This window comes from Rana temporaria, chromosome 4 (assembly GCF_905171775.1).
Source record: "Rana temporaria chromosome 4, aRanTem1.1, whole genome shotgun sequence".
Lineage (NCBI taxonomy): Eukaryota > Metazoa > Chordata > Amphibia > Anura > Ranidae > Rana > Rana temporaria.
In genome coordinates, this window is record NC_053492.1 from 341,695,691 (window position 1) to 341,708,880 (window position 13,190).

The following is a 13,190-nucleotide window of genomic DNA, read 5'->3' on the forward strand; positions in this document are numbered from 1 at the left end:
GGTTAAAGGGGACGATTCTTTTGTATACCCACTGTATGCAACTTACCAATGTATGACCTGTATCACCAGTTTGGCCCTTATGCTCCAGCTTTTAATTGCAAAATAACCAAAATGGATTATTGCAACCACTAAGAACTATTGGCAGTAAACTGCTTTAAACACCTTATTTCTTAAAAACTGGCAGAAAAGTAATTGATAAGACTTGTGGATTGCAATTAATAGGCTGGTGAAATGGAAAATCTGAGCGAGGAACTCATTCAGCCAAGTTTGTAAAAAAATGTAAGCAGCCAAATTGTCTGCAACTTTCACGGTGTGCGCACATTAAAATGACAGCTCCAGCCAGCTGCTATGGGATAAAAGCTTTCTTATAACAAGTTAAATACTACATTTCATTATTGTTTGTTTACAAAGACCTGTTTCACACAGGCTTCAGCTTCTTGAGCATTATGAACGGCAAGCTTTAACAAAATATTTGGAGAGCTTTCAGCAAGCTTTGTTGAAGCTTTACAATTCACTATGTAAATGATTAATACAGATCCTAAAGGGATGGCTGACTGCCAATTTAAACAAGCTGCTAGCAGGCTTTGAACAGTGGCGTCACTAGTGTTAGGGTCAACCTGGTGCAGTAAAACACGGTGTCCAACCCCCCCCCCCCCCAAAAAAATAATATATATATATATACACACACACACACACACACACACACACAGTTTTGTGAAAGTACACCAAAGATACAGCATACAAGACTTTTGGTGTCCTTTCTGAAAATGCAGAAAAAAAACTGCAACCTAATAGAAATCTATAGGACTGCAGCTATAACTGCAGGTGCGCATTCAGGCCCATTATCTTCTATGGGCACGCATCTGATTCGCAGATGTGTTCATTTCTCTTCAGGATTTCTCTCATTCATCTCAATACACTTCCCCCCTCCCCCTCCCAGGTCTCCAAATTTGCAGCTAAAACAGAGATGATCTGCTGAACAGTTCTCTTATCTCTCTGCAGAGATAACAGAGCTGAAATTCGCACCACACAAGTGTGAATCCAGCCTAAAGCAGTGGTCATCAACCATGTCATCAGGGCCCACTAACAGGCCAGATTTTCAAGATAACTGAAATACATCACAGGTGATATCATTTGCTGCTCAGTGATTGCAGTACTATTCGGCCCCATGCACACGAGAAGCAAATGCAAACACATGTAAACTCAAGTTTTCAAAGGCAAAAACCGGCGTTTAAAACACCCGTTTTTGCCGCGAATTTTGCGGCATTTTACCGCGTTTGCGGCTATCAGCGTTCATAACAAAGACATTGTAGACCCTCCCAAAGCTTTGAAACGCAAAAAAGTTTGCGTCTGAACCCAAAATTTTGCGTCTGAAATAACGAGCCTAAACCCAACTGCTTTAAAACCCAAAAAAACGTGAATGTGTGCATGGACACATAGGATAACATTAAATGTGTTCAGGGGCAGTTGAAAAAAATGCCTCTACTCGAGTTTACCAGCGTCTCGTGTGCATGGGGCCTTCTAGTCTGCATCTCCCCAAGGTAATACATAAAATCTGGCCTGTTAGTGGGCCCTGAGGACAGGGTTAATGACCACTGATCTAAAGTATGGATGGTCTATAATCTCCAAAAGGCCACAGATCAAAACTCATGAAGTAGGACAGGCTGTGAAAATCACTAAGGCCTCATGCACACTGGACTCTTTGGCCAACGGTCCTAGACACCCTTCCTCCAGGCAGCGGCATTTTGGCAGGAAAAACAAACAGATACCTGTAAACGCATTTACGTTTTAATTCACTTCATGGGCCAGAGCAGGGCTCAAGTCCTGCGGGAACACGTGGGAACGGAGTTCCTGCACTTTTTTCACAGCAGGAACGCAGTTCCCTTTGCAGGACTAGAGCAGCCGAGAGCAGCCGAGCCGCCCGAGCCAATCCTTTACTAAGCGGCGATGCCCAGCTCGAAGCAAGTTCTTTCTAAATCCTCTGCAATGTCTCCTGGGAACATTGACAAAAGCTCCCAGGAGACATTGCGGCATCGGGGAAGTGACGGAATACCCGCACATTCCCCGATGAATCCATATACAGGAAGCGGTCAGTAACATAAAGGATTACTAAGGTACAGTGGATCGAAAAAAAAAAAAAAAAACACGCGGTTTAGTAATTATGCATATGAGCTTATCATTTTTTTTTTTTGGTGGGGGAGTGGATCTTGGGTGGGAGTTCCCACACTTTTTTCCCCAGGACTTGACCCCTGGGCCAGAGTAATAATTTAATCTGGCCCATGAAATTAATTAATGCTTAAAGCGGTGGTTCACCCTTATTAACATGTTTTTAGCATAAAATTCGGCATAGTAGCGCGAGCTACAGTATGCCGGTCTTTATTTTTTTAGTCCCGTACTCACAGTGTAATCGTAGACACAAGATTTCGACTCCCCGCGGGGAATGGGCGTTCCTATGGAGAGGAAAGGCGATTGACGGCCGGCTCTGGCACGTCACGCTCCCCGAAGACAGCCGGAACAGGTCTCGGCTCTTCACGGCGCTATACGGCGCCTGCGCACAGACTATGCGCAGGCGCCGTGAAGCGCCAAGTCCTATTTCGGGTATTTCCGGAGAAGCGTGACGTGCCAGAGCCGGCCGTCAATCATGCTGCCTCTCCATAGGAACGCCCATTCCCCGAGGGGGGTCGGAATCTTGTCGCTACGATTACACAGTGAGTACTGGACTAAAAAAATAAAGACAGGCATACTGTAGCTCGCGCTACTATGCCTCATGTTATGCTAGAAGAAAAAAAAATGTTTTTTTTTATTAATAGGGTGAACCCCCGCTTTAAGCACAAAACACACCTAGTGTTTACACGGGCACAAGTGTATTTTTCCTGCCAAAAAAAGGACTGTGTTTTTTTTTCTACCTCAAAATGCGTATGCGTACATGGCCACATAGGTGAACATATAGGAGTGTTTAGAGGCAGAAAACAAATGCCAGACCGCTACCTCTAAGAGCAGCAATACAAAAGTACAGTGTGCATGAAAACTTCATAGTAAACACTTCAAAACATTACCAACTATAAAAAAGAAGAAACACAGCTTCCAGCTCTGACCTGTTTTCCTTTGGTTGTGTATTATTTGCCTTAAAGGTTTTCAAAGACATGTTTGGGATAATACTGCAGCCAGGCACATGCAATATGTTCACTATCAGCCCCACACTTTCGGCTAATTAAACTGATATATTGATACGTTGATGGGATCTCAGAGGCTTTCTATATGCTATCTGCTACAGTGCCATGTGACTTTCGCTTTCCCAGATGTCACATGACCTATTTGAAGTCTAAAGGCTAAGAATGACATGTTTAGTCCGATAGATGAAGCCATTTTTACTGACATTTCTCCCGTGTGAAAAAGCTTGGATTGGTCTTCAAGAATATGGCTGCCTTCACAATTTTAACTTCGCGGTGATAGAGACACACTTTTAAGCACTAGAGCCCTCGTTTGCTGTAAGTATTGTCATGTAAATTCACAGATACAGCAATGTGAATGAAAGTCAGCAGGTAAACCTAGCAGAGGATCTGTGTGGCAGTTTCGTCGGTGGCCGCAGCTGAACACGGAAACGGCAGGAGAGGCTCCAGGTGGGTGTATTGTAGAGGAAGCACAAACGTTGTACGAGTTAAATAATATAATTCGTGTTTTGGGCACGATATCGGTTATTGAGATGGGTGCTGCTAATCTTCTGTAATTGAGTTATTTCTTTTTGAGCTGTAGAGATTAGACTTTCAGGTGGGTCTTCTTATTTTTCAGTAGCAGACGCCTGACTTAGATCAATAAGGTGAGATGTTTATAATGGTGGGTGAATCCCTGGTGTGTAATACAGATTCGGCCAAATTCATACCCTCATTTGGTTATATGTGGCTCAGGGGTGAATCTATCTACTATATACTGTGCTGACTCCAATTAGACTCTATGAAGCCAAGCCATCAGACCTGCTCGGTGGGATCATAGAAGTACCCCATCTAACTTGTGAATGATGCTTCTAGAAGTGTCACTGTGGCGGAGTATGTCCCCTAAAGATTGATCTGGCATTCCTTTCTTTTATTTATCTGTCATTCCATAAAAAAATTGCTGTAATCCAAAATAATCTCAATCTTACAATCTGATACTCTACATGAGGAACACCTGTGGGAAAGGTGAAATTGCTATGTCTCCAAGATCTGCTTGCAAATTAGTTTATATTTTGCTTCCCATTATACTCTATGGACATTCCCTTCTGTCATTCACCTTTATTATGCCATAAAAAAACAATAATTTAAACTGAAATGGCAGGATTGGGTCGATTATAAGTCATCACAGAGTTACCTAGTTAAGATGGTATAGAGCAGGAAGCGCATTTTTAGTAAAAGTTGATCAGTTAAGAGACTGAAGTTCGGAGAGAAGAGTGTGGGGCGGGCTCGGGGTATGGGGGGGGGGGGGGGGGCTTGGGTTTGATGATTTGGGTAGGGGCACTTTTTTTTTTATCACAATGTAAACTCTAGTATTATTTGTATTTTTCTATTCTATGGCCATATAGGCTCAGTAAGTCTATACCTATATATGGATATAACAAACAAAGCAAAGAAAAAAAAAAAAAAGTAACCTCCTACCATGATGTGAACCAGGATGGAGACAGCGTATGAACGCAAAATTGATTATGTCTCCGGTTTGTGTTCTCTGAGTTGGAAAAAAAACAATAATAATCCCACCTAATCTCAAAATAAACATGGCCACTGATATTTAAAAGTAGATCTGCAAAAAATTAAAAATTAAAAAAATAATATATATTTTTTTTACATTATTCTCTATGGGCATTCCATTTTGCTCCATTATTCTCTATGGGCATTCCATCTCCCTGGCAAAGTCTATGGGTATTCCTTTTTAGTATGTCCCACTGTGGCTTTCATTTTAAAGGGACCCTGCCGATGACAACAGTTTTTTGTATCTATAATTGTGCATAAGGGCCTTTTCACGCTGGGCTGAATATGATTTGCTCTGCAGGGGATCTGTCTTGCATGGATTTCACCCCACGCCAATAAAAAAAAAAAAAAAAAATTGGTGTGGGGTTTACCTCTATATCTATTTTGGGGGGGCGGGGACGCCATGCCATTTTTTTGTTTAACTTTTACCTGTCAGGGGGGAACCCCCCTGACAGCTGATGACTCATTGGTTGTTAACCTCCCTGGCGGTATGATTCTGTCTGGAATTACGTACCAAAAGCGGTACAATTATTTTGCAAGGAAATTTGGCGTTTTATACTGTAGGCCTGTAATTTTTAGGAATAACTCACTTAAATCTGACCAAACAAGAGTCTTGTAGGCATCCCGGGTATTATTTTTTTTAAAAACAAAATTATAAATTATAATATAATAAATAATTATAAATAAGTATAACAAATAATAATATAATAATAATAATAAAAATGATTCAATAATGTAATCAACTCAAAATCACTGAAATTTGCTCAGTTGCAGAATTGTCGCTGTCATTATTTCTTTTTTTTTTTATGACGAATTTCCCCACAAATCGCTATCGCACAATTCTGCAAGTGATTATAATTTGTTATCGCTGTTTTCTAGCTGCTCTAAAACCATTTTTGACATAAAGGGACACTTTTGGACAATCTACAGTTTGCAGTCAGAAAGAACAGTTTTTATTATATAAAAGTGCATGTAGGACACTGGGCAGACCACTAGGGACAAGGGGGTGTGTATTTGTTACATACAGTACTGTAATCTATAAGATTACAGTATACTGTATGTAATGTGTTTGTTTACTTTTTTGAATTTGGCGCCGTTCTCCGCCCCCGTGCGTCGTAACGTCGCAGGGAACGGAGAGCGGCGGCACACGGGGACACTGTGAATCGAGCGAGGACCCGTTCGCTCACACAGCGGGGATGCATCGCTGGATCCAGGGACAAGGTAAGTAACTTGCCTGTGGATCCAGCGAGAAGGTAAGCCGCTGCACACTCTGCACATCCACCCAGAGCATGACTCGGGGATACCGATAATAGCATAAAAAATCCACCCCGAGTCACGCTCGGGTTTACCGCCAGGGAGGTTAAAGCAGATGTCCGCTGAAAAAAAATATATTAAAAGCCAGCAGCTACAAATACTGCAGCTGCTGACTTTTAATATTAGGACACTTACCTGTCCTGGAGTCCAGCGCCGTCCGCAGCAGAGGACGAGCGCTCTGGCTTCACTGCCCGGTTCCCTACGGCGCATGCGCGAGTTGCGCTATGCCTGCCGATTGGCTCCCGCTGTGTACTGGGAGCCGAGTGTTCCCAGAACACAACGGGGGGGGGGGGGGGAAACGGGAGGTGACGTAATGCCCGCAGTCTGCCTGAGACTGTGTGGCCGGAAGTGGGTGCAAATACCTGTCTTTAGACAGGTATCTGCACCCCCCTCCCCCCTGAAAGGTGTCAAATGTGACACCGGAGGGGGGAGGGTTCCGATCAGCTGGAGTTCCACTTTAGGGTGGAGCTCCGCTTTAAAGCGAAGGTCCACCCGATTTTTTTTTTTTTTATATATATATTTTTTCTTCTTTTTTTTTTATTTTTTTTTAAAAACAAATACTGCAGCTGCTGACTTTTAAAAAATGAACACTTACCTGTCCAGCGCATCCGCAAATTCGGCAGACGGCTTTTTGTGTGAACCTCCGCTTTAAGGATGTAGCGGCTGGATTAAAAACTCAAAATGCATTGCAGAGAGCGCCTGAAAACCGCATCAACTGCAACCACATTGATGTTGAACCTAGACTATAGAAGGATGTGTTTGTACATATTTCATGCCTGGGGTTTACAACCACTTTAACCCTGCTCCAACCTCCTGTCTAAGCCCTATACTTATCCTGTAAGGCAGGAATCACACTAGTGCGAATTGGATGCCGATTTACTCACTTGCAATTCGCATGATGGAAGATTGTGACCGGTTCATACATCTCCAAGGTGGCTGCGGAGCAGATTGTACAGAGGTCATGTGCGTCTTTGGCTCAGTTTCAGTGCAAAATTCAAGCAAGAATTCATCCCTAAACTCAGGTTCACACTGGGCTGCTGGAATGAAGCCGTGCGAGTCTGGCAGTTCCGATTTCGGCCGCGATTACAGAGAGATCTGTGCAGGTTTCTGCACAGATGTCATTGTAAATCACGACCCGAAATCGCAAAAAGGAGTTCAGAAACTACACCCCTAGATTAGGTAAGTATAGACATCTTTCCTTTACAGGATAGTTAGGAACAGGGTTGGGAGCAGGTTTAAGCTTGGATAGTATAGTATTAGCCCTACTTTAATGAAACTGTCCGAGTGTCTTCAAAATTATTATAAAAGTATCTTCATACATGCGCATACAGTGGCTGCTTGTACTAAAGTATGCAACACTGAATCTGTCCCACTGCCTATATACAGTGAGGAAAATAAGTATTTGAACACCCTGCTATTTTGCAAGTTCTCCCACTTGGAAATCATGGAGGGGTCTGAAATTGTCATCATAGGTGCATGTCCACTGTGAGAGACATAATCAAAAAAAAAATTCCAGAAATCACAATTTATGATTTTTTAACTATTTATTTGTATGATACAGCTGCAAATAAGTATTTGAACACCTGTCTATCAGCTAGAATTCTGACCCTCAAAGACCTGTTAGTCTGCCTTTAAAATGTCCACCTCCACTCCATTTATTATCCTAAATTAGATGCACCTGTTTGAGGTCATTAGCTGCATAAAGACACCTGTCCACCCCATACAATCAGTAAGAATCCAACTACTAACATGGCCAAGACCAAAGAGCTGTCCAAAGACACTAGAGACAAAATTGTACACCTCCACAAGGCTGGAAAGGGCTACGGGGAAATTGCCAAGCAGCTTGGTGAAAAAAGGTCCACTGTTGGAGCAATCATTAGAAAATGGAAGAAGCTAAACATGACTGTCAATCTCCCTCGGACTGGGGCTCCATGCAAAATCTCACCTCGTGGGGTCTCAATGATCCTAAGAAAGGTGAGAAATCAGCCCAGGACTACACGGGAGGAGCTGGTCAATGACCTGAAAAGAGCTGGGACCACCGTTTCCAAGGTTACTGTTGGTAATACACTAAGACGTCATGGTTTGAAATCATGCATGGCACGGAAGGTTCCCCTGCTTAAACCAGCACATGTCAAGGCCCGTCTTAAGTTTGCCAATGACCATTTGGATGATCCAGAGGAGTCATGGGAGAAAGTCATGTGGTCAGATGAGACCAAAATAGAACTTTTTGGTCATAATTCCACTAACCGTGTTTGGAGGAAGAACAATGATGAGTACCATCCCAAGAACACCATCCCTACTGTGAAGCATGGGGGTGGTAGCATCATGCTTTGGGGGTGTTTTTCTGCACATGGGACAGGGCGACTGCACTGTATTAAGGAGAGGATGACCGGGGCCATGTATTGCGAGATTTTGGGCAACAACCTCCTTCCCTCAGTTAGAGCTTTGAAGATGGGTTGAGGCTGGGTCTTCCAACATGACAATGACCCGAAGCACACAGCCAGGATAACCAAGGAGTGGCTCTGTAAGAAGCATATCAAGGTTCTGGCGTGGCCTAGCCAGTCTCCAGACCTAAACCCAATAGAGAATCTTTGGAGGGAGCTCAAACTCCGTGTTTCTCAGCGACAGCCCAGAAACCTGACTGATCTAGAGAAGATCTGTGTGGAGGAGTGGGCCAAAATCCCTCCTCCAGTGTGTGCAAACCTGGTGAAAAACTACAAGAAACGTTTGACCTCTGTAATTGCAAACAAAGGCTACTGTACCAAATATTAACATTGATTTTCTCAGGTGTTCAAATACTTATTTGCAGCTGTATCATACAAATAAATAGTTTAAAAAAATCATACATTGTGATTTCTGGATTTTTTTTTTTGATTATGTCTCTCACAGTGGACATGCACCTACGATAACAATTTCAGACCCCTCCATGATTTCCAAGTGGGAGAACTTGCAAAATAGCAGGGTGTTCAAATACTTATTTTCATCACTGTACCTATACAGTAGGTGCATTTGGTTGTTACATGTATTATGGTGTTAACATTGCAGTGGGTAACACAGTACGTTTTTGGCGTTATCGGTTTGCATTGGTTGGATCTCAAATTTAGTCTTCAACTGTACTGTGCATGTTTCCTCTGTGTGTCCTGGTTTTCTTCCTGGATTGGAAGGACAGTTGTTAGGACATATTGGGAGAGATTTACTAAAACTGGAGAACTCAGAATCTGGTGCAGCGGTGCATGGTAGCCAGTCAGCTTCTAACTTCTGCTTGTTCAATTAAAACCTGGAAGCTGATTGGTTACTATGTAGAGCTGCACCAATTGTAGTATGTTCCAGTTTTAGTAAATAACCCCCATTGTGCAGAGATATTGTATAATAATGTTCCTATAGAGGCTTATCCTATGTACTCTGGAAAATTTATTGGAATTTATTGGCACTGTTGAAATAGCGAAGATGCATTAAATAACAGACTTCTACTGGATATATATGCCGTGCATAACATCATATATGTATTTTGCAGCTTCCCCATAAGAGAAAGATGTCTGAGTATGATCTTAAGAGAACCATCCTCGATCCGGTAAGAAAGTCTAATTGTTAAACTTTGGGCTTTATCTTTTCTAGATATTGTAAATTTGTTTTCTTCATCAAGAGTAGTGGATACATAAATAAAGTAAGAGCATTACAGGTATTGATACTAAATCCATTTAAAATAGTCTATAAAAGACATTTGCAGTCTTGTGGATCAGCGTTTCCCAGATTTGGATACATTTACCATGGGCTTTTTTTCTCAGAAAATAGGTGCCGGAACTCACTCTCCCCTGCCAACACCACACCCACAACCCCACCAACAGCCACACTTTCCTTTTAGAGGTAAAAATTACGCAGTTGCCAAATAGTGGGTGTGATCAAGGCTCAGAACTGTGTATCACAGATAGGGTGACCACATCTCCAAACTGCCATTCAGGGACACCCTGAAAAATTACGACTTTTGGGGCAGGGGCGTATGAAATCAGTGGGCCCGTGTGGAAGATCAAAGGTGGGACCTAAGCATCAAGAAAAACAATATGTTGCACAAAGCGTGTTGTGGGGAACAGTGGACAGGTCTTAAATTGCGCTTAAAGGGGGTGTTATTAAAGAGAGTCTGGGATGACTTATATAGTGCAGAATGTGGTAATGTTAAATAGGGAATGCAGAGTGTATGGTAGGGGGACAGTGTGACAGTGGGATGGATAAAGGGACAGTTAGTGTAGACGGAGGGACAGTGGGGTGGACGGAGGGACAGTGGGGTGGACGGAGGGACAGTGGGGTGGACGGAGGGACAGTGGGGTGGATGGAGGGACGGAGGGACAGTGGGGTGGACGGAGGGACAGTGGGGTGGACGGAGGGACAGTGGGATGGATGGAGGGACAGTGGGTGGATAGAGAGACAGAGGGATAAAGGGCCAGTGGGGTGGATGGAGGGATAGAGGGACAGTGGGGTGGATAGAGGGACAGTTAGTGTAGACGGAAGGACAGTGGGGTGGACGGACGGACAGTGGGGTGGATGGAGGGATAGAAGGACAGTGGGGTGGATGGAGGGACAGTGGGGTGGATAGAAGGACAGTGGGGTGGATAGAGGGACAGTGGGGTGGATGGAGGGATAGAAGGACAGTGGGATGAATGGAGGGACAGTGGGGTGGATAGAAGGACAGTGGGGTGGATGGAGGGACAGTGGGGTGGATGGAGGGACAGTGGGGTGGATGGAGGGACAGTGGGGTGGATGGAGGGACAGTGGGGTGGATGGAGGGACCGTGGGGTGGATGGAGGGACCGTGGGGTGGATGGAGGGACCGTGGGGTGGATGGAGGGACAGTGTGGTGGATGGGGGGACAGTGGGGTGGATGGAGGGACCGTGGGGTGGATGGAGGGACAGGGGGACAGTGGGATGGATGGATGGAGGGACAGTGGTGCTCAGTGATAGGATGTACACATACCTCTCTCCTGCTGTGGGTTGTACTATAGCAGGGGTGGCAGTATAATAGGAGGCTCTGGAGGGCAGACAGTATGTTGGGAGGGGGTAGTAGTGAAGGACAGTGTGATGGGAGGGGATAGTAGTGAAGGACAGTATGATGGGAGGGGTAGTAGTGAAGGACAGTATGATGATGGGAGGGGTAGTAGTGAAGGACAGTATGATGGGAGGGGTAGTAGTGAAGGACAGTATGATGATGGGAGGGGTAGTAGTGAAGGACAGTATGATGATGGGAGGGGTAGTAGTGAAGGACAGTATAATGGGAGGGGTAGTAGTGAAGGACAGTATGATGATGGGAGGGGTAGTAGTGAAGGACAGTATGATGATGGGAGGGGTAGTAGTGAAGGACAGTTTGATGATGGGAGGGGTAGTAGTGAAGGACAGTATGATGGGAGGGGGTAGTAGTGAAGGACAGTATGATGGGAGGGGGTAGTAGTGAAGGACAGTATGATGGGAGGGGGTAGTAGTGAAGGACAGTATGATGGGAGGGGGTAGTAGTGAAGGACAGTATGATGGGAGGGGTAGTAGTGAAGGACAGTATGATCGGAGGGGTAGTAGTGAAGGACAGTACAGCATGACTGGAGGGGTGCAGTGTATGGGAGGGAGCAGAGTGACCATGAGTCAGTCAGAGTCAGGGCAGTGCAGGGAGCATTTAGCTTACCTTTCTTCCAGCGCAGGAACAGCCATCAGGGAAGAGGCGGAGTCGGGGGCGGAGCTTAGGCGCGAGGCGGAATCCTCCACTGGCTCGCTCAGAATGCTGCGGCTCCACTCTCCTCCTCATCGTGACGTCACTGGTTGTTAGACGCCAGTCGGGCTATACCTAGCAACGAGTTGTTTTGGCAGTGAGCCAGGCAGCGTCTGAGGGGAAAACCAAGTGGTCTCGCTGGACAGAACTAGCACAGCGGGCAGTGAGGGACAGCGGCAATGCGGTGTCAACTTTTAGGGGGCATCAGGTCGGCCAAGGGGGCAATTCCGGGACACTGTATTGTCCCGGAACGAAGGTGGCCGGGACCAGGGACAAAGATATCAATTACGGGACAATCCCGGGCAGTCCGGGACACGTGGTCACCCTACTGATAAGTGCAAGGTTCAGAAAAGTGAAAGGCACAGAGTACAGGACTCAGGAGTATGTATTGTGCAGTGCAGAGGAGTGCATGTCATACAGGGTACAGTAGCCATAAACATGTACAGTATGTACCGCACAGAGACTATGATCAGGAGTATGTAATGTACACTGTACATACGGTACATAATCTGAGGCAAATGATACACACTCCTAACCACTACCCATGTATACTGTGCTATACATTATATAATCATGGCCCCTGTTCTCTTTATACTAGGCTGTTGCATACTTCTGGTCACTGCACTCTGTCAGTTGTGTTGTACCTTACATACTCCTGACTTCTGAACTCTGTATGCTATGATGTGTTTTGCATGCTCCTGACTGCTATAATCCCCACATACAGAGTGGTTGGATTATTCAACATATAGCGCTGTGTACATAGTGCAGTGGTCAGGAATATGTAATATAGAGTATAATGTGCAGTCCAACATACAGTGTGCAGGGGTCAGGAGTACGTAACGTAAAGCCCATTGTACAGAGTGCAGAATTCATTAGTATTGTCCAGGCGGCATTAATGTAACATGACTGCAAGAGATATGTAATGTATAGCACAGCATACAGTTATGACTAGGTAATGTACAACGTACATACACTTGGTTACTGAACTCTGTATACTTTGCTACCCCCCAGCAAAGTTCCCTTGTCCTCTACAAGCAAAAATCCTCCACCCCTCAAATAAACCATCAATTACTCGCCTCTGCACACCTCTTTGCTTTCCTCGGTGCCCATCCCCAGCTCAGCTCTGTGCCCAACATCCACAGCCCACCCACACACCTCCCCATCCACAACACACCTCTTCTGCCCTATCCACAGTTCAATACTGCACTTTTTCCACAGTTTACCTTAGCACCCCATCCACAACTCACCTTTGTACCCCTCCATCCACAGATTACACCCCCAGTCCACAACTCACCTCAGCACCCTAACTAAAGCTTATTCTCACAGCTTTCACCTCTGCACAATCTGCAAACCCCCTTCCCTGCTATAACCTCTGCACAAACCCCCCCCCCCTTTTCCAGCACTCCCCTTTGC

The 13,190-nt window shown here is 44.9% G+C and overlaps 2 protein-coding genes across 4 annotated transcripts in view; one reads left to right on the top strand and one right to left on the bottom strand.

Annotated features, from left to right (window-relative positions):
• LOC120937507 overlaps positions 1 to 3,358 on the bottom strand; it is a 142,510-nt gene extending 139,152 nt beyond the window's left edge. The window contains exon 1 of one of the 3 annotated variants that reach the window (XM_040350785.1): positions 3,096 to 3,358. In XM_040350785.1, coding sequence (XP_040206719.1) covers positions 3,096 to 3,145 — 50 coding nt within the window. In that variant the 5' untranslated portion in view covers positions 3,146 to 3,358. The remainder of the gene's footprint in view (positions 1 to 3,095) is intronic. The other 2 variants (XM_040350783.1, XM_040350784.1) reach the window with 2 other exon arrangements.
• Positions 3,359 to 3,484: 126 nt separating this feature from the next.
• Positions 3,485 to 13,190, top strand: part of LGALS8 (galectin 8) — a 57,204-nt gene continuing 47,498 nt past the window's right edge. The window contains exons 1-2 of the mRNA XM_040350782.1: positions 3,485 to 3,620; positions 9,547 to 9,603. Coding sequence (XP_040206716.1) covers positions 9,565 to 9,603 — 39 coding nt within the window. The 5' untranslated portion in view covers positions 3,485 to 3,620; positions 9,547 to 9,564. The remainder of the gene's footprint in view (positions 3,621 to 9,546; positions 9,604 to 13,190) is intronic.